General features: G+C 35.7%; 2 protein-coding genes across 3 annotated transcripts; one reads left to right on the top strand and one right to left on the bottom strand.

Annotated features, from left to right (window-relative positions):
• Positions 1-318: 318 nt before the first annotated feature.
• Positions 319-3,520, top strand: LOC112754257 (uncharacterized). 2 transcript variants are annotated; one of them, XM_025801823.3, is made up of 4 exons: positions 319-890; positions 997-1,107; positions 2,451-2,519; positions 3,170-3,520. In XM_025801823.3, the coding sequence occupies exons 1-4, from the start codon at positions 735-737 to the stop codon at positions 3,218-3,220; spliced, it is 387 nt and encodes a 128-aa protein (XP_025657608.1). In that variant the 5' UTR covers positions 319-734; the 3' UTR covers positions 3,221-3,520. The 2 variants fall into 2 exon arrangements, with proteins under 2 accessions (XP_025657608.1, XP_025657607.1); XM_025801822.3 differs by having other exon boundaries at positions 518-890; positions 3,155-3,520.
• A 105-nt stretch (positions 3,521-3,625) lies between these two features.
• LOC112754256 (probable pectate lyase 12) lies at positions 3,626-6,043 on the bottom strand. Its single transcript, XM_025801820.3, has 4 exons — positions 5,361-6,043; positions 4,787-5,235; positions 3,999-4,647; positions 3,626-3,908 (listed from the first exon to the last, which is right to left on the bottom strand). Exons 1-4 carry the CDS (start codon positions 5,492-5,494, stop codon positions 3,719-3,721), a joined length of 1,422 nt encoding a protein of 473 aa, XP_025657605.1. The 5' UTR covers positions 5,495-6,043; the 3' UTR covers positions 3,626-3,718.
• Between the last annotated feature and the right edge of the window lie 3,109 nt (positions 6,044-9,152).

The raw sequence follows: 9,152 nt of genomic DNA, 5'->3' as shown, positions 1-9,152 counted from the left end.
ATTTTTTAAAAATAAACTTAGAAAAAAAATAGTACGTTCATTTGGGCGGAAAAATAGATTCATGAAGAATTGACACTTCACTTCCATTAATTCGGAGAAAACTCAATTTTAGTATATTAAGTATATATAACATATAGATATAGGATACGAGTTGGTTGGGTAGGATCGAGGCTTAATCCGTACCCTATCCGACCTGCATGAGAATCCTATTCGCACCTTATTCTATCCGTTGCAAATCGAGTTAGCAACTCTACTCAACATGGTTAAATTGGATTGGATATCCACGAATAAAGTGCATGTTCTCACTCCTAATTTAGTTGGGTTAAAAGGAAGAAAAAAAAAGGAACTTGAAAAGGTTTGACAAAGTTCGTATGAATTATTGTGAAAATTAGGATCTTTCATATGCTAAAATTGTAATTCATTTTTTTAAAAATATAAATAATTTAAGTTTAAAAAATTATTAAGAAAATAATTTGAAAAATTAATAAAATAAAAGGGGAAAAATGACGACACAATTGGTGCCCGGTAGAGTTGGATGTTAATGTGAATGGTTTGTCATGTGTGCGGTGCGTGTACCGGTACCAATAAGATAGAGGATTAAAATTTAGAGGAACAGCGTCAGCGACACAACAAACACTAGAAGAGGGATTAGGAAGAAAAAACCCCAATCCAAAGAATTGATAAGAAGAATATAAGAACCAAGTAACTAATAAGTAATAACAATAACAATAATAATGTCGAAAAAGGGAGGAGGAGGTGCTTCGTTGCAGAAGGACGTGCCGTGGAGAGCGTCAGCTTCGTCAGTGAGGCCGGTTCCCAAAATTCACCATTCTCCTGTTCTTCGTGTTTCCCAATCTCCTTTCTCCGATTACGCCCTCTTCGTTATGAAGGTCTCTCTCACTCACCTCCTTTTCTTCTCTCTCTCTCGCTCTCTCTCTCTCTCTCTATATATATATATATATTCCCTTTTTGTTGAGTTTCTTTTGGATTTTGCAGCAACCCGATCCGATTGGAGATGGATTCGGCCAAGAGGCCATAGTGGAAGCTGCTGGTCCTGACTGCATAGTACCTGGCCAAGTTATGCCCCTCAAGCTTCTCGGTGTTAAGGTTTCAATTTCCTTTCTCCGCTTTTTCTAATTTTTAATGTTTCCTTTTCATATATCTTTTCTGCTTCACCAGTTAAGAATTTTATTGAGTGTTATGGAGCACGTGATTTTTTTAATATAAAATGATTGCTTCACCTTTAATTGATTGATGTGTAATTCTGGAAATGCAACAAACAACATGTTGATTGCAAATTGAAAGTTCAGTCTCTGAATAACAAAGAGTAGTTTGATTTTTCTTGCTCTGAAGCATTATGTAGGTCTAACACATCTTAGGTGTATTGCCATTATGTGCCAGATTTCTTTTGAATGAGCTTATAAGAAAAGATATTTTTAGAATGTTTTTTTTAAAGATATTTTAGAAAAATAAAAGTAATTTTATATTTGAATGTAAAAAGATTTTTTTAATCATCAATTATGTTTGGGTACAATGATATAAAAATAATTTTTTGTTTATTTATTATGTGGAAAATATTTTTTTAAGGGAAAAAAAAGATTATTTTAAAAAAAATGTAAATGGTAATTTCTCAAAAAAAGATTTTTTTATTTTTCTAATATTTTTATATTTACTACTAAAAATTTGCTAAATATGTTAAAAAAAAGATTTCATTGTAAAAAGATATTTTTCTATCAACTTAATGAACATCCAAACAAATATTTAATCTACTTCTTTTATTATTTATGCATCGTAAATGATAAATGATAATTTTCTTTGTTATAAAAAAAAAAACCCCCTTAGATGACTATTATTCTTTCCTACCTCCTAAGTTTTCTGCATTCTCCACCTCCTCCAAATCTATATTTGAAACAAAAATGCTTCTCATTTATTTCTTTCGAAACAACCAGTACCATGAAAATTGATCGAAAAAACACACTGTCCTACTATGGCGTGGTTGCTCAGAAGTCAGAACTATTATTCCAGCTACATGCTAAGTCCTATTTCTTGCATTTTTCTTAACTTCAACACATGGTTATAATCTGAATGAGCTAGAAATGAATGTGCATTTACCTATAGTTTGTTCTTTAAGACTGTTGTCTATTTAGAATATTTGTTAGCTGGTTAGGCTTATTTTATTTCAACTGTTTAGAGTGAACTTGCTACCTGAAACACCTCAAATGCATACAAAGTGGCCGAGAGTTGAAGGATCTGTTGTCCTGTTTTGTATATTCATGTTTGCTGGGCTTTCTTTCTTCTCTTATCATTTGTGCTCATGTTTTCCCGTTGAAGTTTACACTGACATTTCCTGGCATATTTATGCTTCTAGTTTGAGCAATTTTACTTAGAAAGATTATGATTTTGCAAAGAGATGGAGTTTCATTTTTTCTTGTTGGCTTCTGCTTCAACAGGTCTGGCCAATTCATGTTGACTTCAAATTTTTGGAACCTGTTGGACGAGAACTTAAGATGCTTGGAAAGGTGAAGTCCTTTTTATTTTTTAAGTAATGCATGCAAGGGGTATATATTGACAATTGCCAGAGTTGAACTTCGTGAGTTTTATACATTTGATATTCATAAATTAGGGAACAGAATAAAGTTTTGCTTCATATACATAAACCCTTATATATTCATACTTCAAGACCCAAGGAAAACTAGTCATTGCCCTGTATGATCCATTATATTTCTGAAAATTGAGAAGATAATAATGTACAATTTACATTGCACCAGCTGATTACAACTACATTAAACATTTATTCATTATCAAATAATCAAGATGAAAGATATCTATGTGCTTATCTGAATTATACAAATTCTACCTTGTCAGAAAGAGCTACAACATTGTAGCAAATTGACCTGAAGCATGGTTTGTATTACCAGTTTTTCTCCATTGCCATTTCACTGGAAATAGCTATATACTTAGTTCAAATGCATCCATGGTACTCATGATGAACTAGTTGAACCACACAATGTATCAAAAGAACCTAGTCTTAGATATCAGTGCTGCTGACATTTCGATTTATTTATCTTGCTGGTTGCTGGAATTTCCGCCTATTATTAAACTTCCATTGTAAGCATACAATTCTAATTATTTGATTTCTTTATGGATTTATTAGTTTTTTTGCATGCAGTTCATGGATGATGCAGTTGAACTTATGAACAAATCTTTCATAGATCGTTGATAGCATCTGTGGCCTGTGTTTGTGAATAGATGAAACATCAATTAAGGGAACTGGAGCATAGACAAGCCGAGTGACTTAACATTTGGCTCATTTTGTATTGTAGTCTTACTCTCAATGAATTGAGACATCGAGTCAAAATGTCAATTTGAGATTATATTACTTAGAGAAAAATGACAAAGTTAGAACTTTGAACTGCATGCAGCTATTGGACTTGCATCCTGATTCCAAATAGAATGAAATGTTTTTCTTGTTGTATCCTGTTTTTGCACAATTATATATATATATGGAACTTGCCCCAAAGACTGACCATTAATTTCATTGATGATGGTATTGCAAAATTTGATTATTGAGGAAGGCAGCTAAGCAAAATTAAAAGTCTGAATGATGGTAATGAAGAAGAATATATACAGTCTTAATGGTGTCTGATCCTTTTGACTTAACAGGAGCAGCCACATTTCATTCCAATGATGAGAAAATGGAGTCAGATTACATGAATCGTTATAGAATAACTGTTGACAGTATGAACAAGAGCAGGAAAGACCACACAAGGGTGAAAGTAAGGGAAGATGGCAGCACCACCCTTGAGCCCTGCGAATAGTCCTCTGTGTATTCTGGCACCAACCATGTGACTCCGTCGCCCTGGCCCTGGCTGTTAGGTCCTTTGCTCCACATTCCCACACTGTTGTCCCTGTGCATTCATCATCCAATCAAGTAATTAGTGATGACATTCATGTATGAGAATGATATAGGATAGTAAAGAAGTAGTAGCAGTACATACTTGGCAACGCCGAGAACGCCGGCGGACATGGTAAGCTGAGAAATCCTATCAGCAGACTTTGGCTCAACACTATAAGCCTTCTCATACTTAACCTCAACGCCTTCCCCAGAGGCCACAAAAAACGCGCCATTCACCATGATATCCCCCTCCGACCTCCAATTCCAGCCCTTCCACTTCCCCTCCGCAGTGTCAACCCTCTTGGTCACCTCCTTTGCAAAGGGGTTCAGGGGTGCCGTGTAGCGGTTCCCCTGGCTGTTAATGGTGGGCTCCCCACTGCCTCCAATGGCATACATCTGCCACCGTGTGAAGTCGTTGTTAACCACATGGATGTAACCCCGGCGGCAACGTGGCATGCGCTGGACGAGCATGGGACCAAAATGGTTGAAGGCAATGGTCACCTGCATGCCTGAGTCTGGCAGGTAGTCATCACTGTGGCCTAAGAGCATGACTTCATTGTGGTGGGAGAAGTAGTTGTTGGAGATTGTGATTCCAGTGGAGCCCATGACTGCGTCGATGAGCCCGTCCTTGCACCGTGACAGTGTGCAGTGGTCGATCCATATGTCTTTGGACCCAAAGATGGAGATTCCATCCCCGTCAGACAGCGTCCGGTAGCCATAGTGGTCAGGGCTTGAACGCACATTTGTGTTCCCTGCATGTCGCAGTTGAATCCAAACACAATAAATAAATAAATAAATAAATCTGTTTATTGATTTAGACACACCTTTCATTCAAATACTAACAACACTGCATTTGTACCAGAATGTTTCATGTGCAATGCAGAAAAATACCTGAAGGATGACAATGGTGGATATGAATGTTGTGTATGATAACATTACTTATATACTGGAGAGTAATGCATCCACCACCAACAATGTGGACATCAGCACCACGGCCATCAAGGGTCTTGTAACTGTTGAAGATGAGTTCTTGAGAGAGCTTAATCTTCATGTTACTTGGGAACACGATCCACAGCGGCTCATTCTGTATGACAGCATATCTGAGTGTTCCTGGCTTAGGGTTTACTGCATCATCATCTGAGGAATCTGTGACAACGTAGAACGCCCCATCCTTTCCGCCCTTAGCGTGTTGCCCGAACCCAATGGCGCAGTCTGCCAGCCTCTGCCGGTTGTTGGGCCAATCTGGGTCACATTTCCAGCAATCGTCTATGGGGTTACCAGTTAGGCAAGAAGACACTGTCAACAGCATTTCCCTTCTTGCCATTGAACCATTCACCATCCTGCACAACACAGTAGTGAAGATAGCACGTAGATCTGAGGTTTAAACTTATAATGCAGGAAAATACATTGTGAATGCAAGGTGAAAGACAAGAGAAACAGGGGAAACAGAGTGAGAAGAGAGTACCTGTGGACTTCATTAACAACAGCTTCAGGGTCAGGGTGTTGTCCTGGTAGAGTTAGGTTCAGCATTGCAGCTCCTTCAAGTGCTAACATGGAACCAACAATACACAGTAGCAAAATGCAGCTTCTATGGGGCATTGTTGAGGAAATTACTTTTTTGCTACCCACTCACTCTCTGTAGAGCTCTTCTTCCTTACATTGCCATGGCTATGGCTGATTCTCTAGAAGGGTTAGCGGCTGTTGGGTGAGGTAAATTTATTAACCAGTGATGATTATTACAACAAACAGGTTTGAGTGTGAACAGAAGCATGGGATAATCTTTTTGTATTCTAGTATTATTATTTATTTTTATATGTTGGACCAATCTTCTATGCATTAATCCTAATAAGACGTTTAATTTTAAGCGTTGTTTCCTTGTCCGATGTAATTTTAAGGTTGGTGCTGATTAAATTATAACAAGAACAAAGTATATAGATGACATGATACGTTATTCTTTGGGGGTGCTAATTAATAGTTTCAGTATGCATTATCATATTATATCATAGCATGTTGGGTGCTCTAATAATAATGATTGTGTAGGGTAGTATAGTGGTTAGGGTAAGTTTTTTGAATGATTGAAAAAGGGAAAGAAAGAAGAAAGAAGAAAGAAGAAAGAAGAAAGAAGGTCGTATTGTGAACAAGGGAATCCCACTGTTCTCGAGGAAATTGGTCTCTTAATTTTGTTTGCGGGACAGACGGACAAGAGAATCAGTATCACTGATCCAAAAATGAGCTTCTTGTAATTACAAAACTGCCCCTACATGATCACCCAGTAGAACTTGCGAACCCTAAAGAATAATGAATAATACTTACTACTTGCGAATTACGAGTAACACTTTAGTAAATGTTCATCAGTTCTTGCAGTTCGTGAAGTAGCCTTTTGACTTTTTGGACCTACGTATCAGCATCAATCACGAAATTTTCGCATGCTTAAACTTCAATATACTAGCTACTTTTTGTTTATTTAAATAAAAAATATTATTTACTCGTTTAAATTGAAATATAAAAATTTATTAATTTGTACATTTATTATTATTTTTACTGTTAATAAATACGAAAACTAATTTTAAACAGAACACATAGTTAAAGCCAGAATAAACAAATTGTTTTGGACTAGGTCCAAATTCCTAGTATGAGATTTTGGCTTAGTCTTAGTTTGATAAAATTTTTATTTTTTAAAAATAGTTTAAAAAAATTAATTTTTAAAATATAGTTTTTTAAAAAATATAATATTTATATTTAGTAAATCAAATTAAAAATAATTTTTATTAAATACAAGTAATAACAATTATATTTAGTAAAATAATTTTTAAAATTTAAAAATATTATAAAAGACATAAATTTAAGCGTTAAATTTAAAAATTAGTTAATATATGAAGTTATATTAGATTTTTAAATTTTGGAAAACACAAGTCAATTTTAAAAAGCTTCATCTTAGTTGCTTTCAAAAGTATTCCAATCTTTTAAAAGCTGCAAGTATAAGCATATGGTCTTTTTTATTTACCAAATATAAAATGACGAGCTTGTGCTTTTAAAAAGCAAAAGCACCTCTTTGAAAAGTTTTACCAAATAAAGCATTAGTAAGACTCATAATTGAACTCAAAAGATGCCAAAAGGATTCACCAAACAAGATTTACGGGATATTATCATCAATTTCGCATATACTGAGTAACATCTTAATAGTTATCCGATATGTACTTAATAATTGTCAAAAGATCTTATCAAGAAAAACGACGTTAGATAAGGAGCTAAGCTTATAAGAATAACCTGATATATGGTTAAAGAGGATACTTCGTTCTAATTCATCAATCCAATTCCTTGAATATTTACTCATTTAGACATCAGAATGTCATTACAGGTACTAACCCCAGCTCGTGCGTGTGGACAAGGCAAGATTTCGAATTTCCTAGAAGGTCAATCCAAAAATCCTTCGAACATTTGGCGCGGTGAGCCTGGACCTTGCTTATCATGTCAGAGGTGATGGCAGACGCAGAAAAGAGGAATGAAGTACATGCCAAAGTGTTGCCATGTATCTCTTCATACTCCTATGCATGGTAATGGGAACAACATTCCAGAAAATCAACAAAAACTATGGAGGGATGAGACTGCAAAGTGTTCATCACACTGTTGTTATCCCTGGGCATGAATACAATGATTCACATCAAAATCATGACTCTAGGTGTTTAGCTCATCAACCTCCTAGGAATCCAGAGGTTAATAACATCATTAACAATGGACAACAACCTCTGTGTAATCCAGAGGGAGGAAATGATGGAAATAGACTACTGGAGGGACAGGTAGAGGTAAATACTAGGGTGATACAAAAAATAGCTAAAAAGATACAACAATTCGAACAGCAGGTGCTAGATGCTCAAAGGTCTTGTATACAACAGACACAAATGAGCGAGGAGTCAAGAGGCTGAACCACGACTTTGCGAGAACCCTCAAACACATAATGCTATAGGCAGGCGTGAGCGTACACCACCTAGAATGATTTTTAATTCTCCTCTGCCTAGAAGGGAGAGGTCGGAGTCTTCAAGAAGTCGTGGACATTAGAGGCATCGTAGTCAACAAGAGTTTATTGTAATTAGAAACATACTTTTGCTACTAGAATACTGCATGTGTGCTTGTCGAAGAATTTTGACAAGCCCAAAAAATATGAAATATGAAGGTACAACGGATCCACAAGAATATCCGATGGCCTTTGAGGCTCAAATGAACCTCTAAGGTGTTGAGGATGCAATCCGTTGCAAAGCCTTCCCAGTTACACTGTCGAAGTCGGTGATAAAATGGTATAATTCACTACCCTCAGGATCTATATATCGATTTTCTTATATATTTCAATCAAATTTTTGGCATATTTTATTACCAGGAGGACTCAGGTGAAACATCCTGTTTTCCTTCTTAGAATCGAGCAAAGGTTAGGCAAAACCATTGAGAGTACCTAGATAGTTATAATAAGGCTTTGTTAGAAGTGAACACCTTGGTTCCCAAATTTATTAGCTTGTGCTTAATTGCTGGGTTACAAGAAGGTTACTTTCAACGATATTTGACTTCCAAGGATCTGACATCTCTGGAGAAAATTCAGCAGGCAGCTTTGGAATACATGTGAGATGAGGATGTAATTTTGATAATAGTACAACAGAAGAGATGGTAGGTATGCTTGTAGCAACTTGGTCCACTAATTCTGTAACAACCCAGATTTTCAGTAACTGGCTTTTCGAGCTTCATACGTTAGAAATTCACAAAATCTGATTGAAACGGTTAGACTCTATTTAACGAGTCAATTCTAAATATACAAAAAAATAAATAATAATATTTTAAGATAATAATATTTTATGATAATAATATTATAATCGGGCCCAAAATCTACTGGTACTAGCTAATGCCGGCACCTCTCCGATGAGCTTAGCTATGCTAAGACATCTTCATAGATCTTTTATAGTCGTGATAATCATGTTACTACTATCATATATACTAGTAGCTTATATGTTTACTCTAGTAAAGTTGATCATGTGATCTAATACATATCTAGCTTTGGTAATTATCTCCCAAATGATATTTTATCATTTGGTCTAGCTTATGACTCATGATGTGAGGATTAATGTCGGTCTAGAATTTCTCAATGAAATTTCATTACAAGCATAGTCTAAATAACTCTCAATCAAAGTTTAAAAGGTTGTCACAATACAAACCAAAATAACCGGGAGTGTTAATCTCGAGTCGTTCTCCCTTGAAATTACAATCAAGTGCTTAA

This window comes from Arachis hypogaea, chromosome 16, assembly GCF_003086295.3.
Source record: "Arachis hypogaea cultivar Tifrunner chromosome 16, arahy.Tifrunner.gnm2.J5K5, whole genome shotgun sequence".
Lineage (NCBI taxonomy): Eukaryota > Viridiplantae > Streptophyta > Magnoliopsida > Fabales > Fabaceae > Arachis > Arachis hypogaea.
Note: the sequence above shows the minus strand (reverse complement) of the source record. Positions and strands in the feature narration are given on the sequence as shown.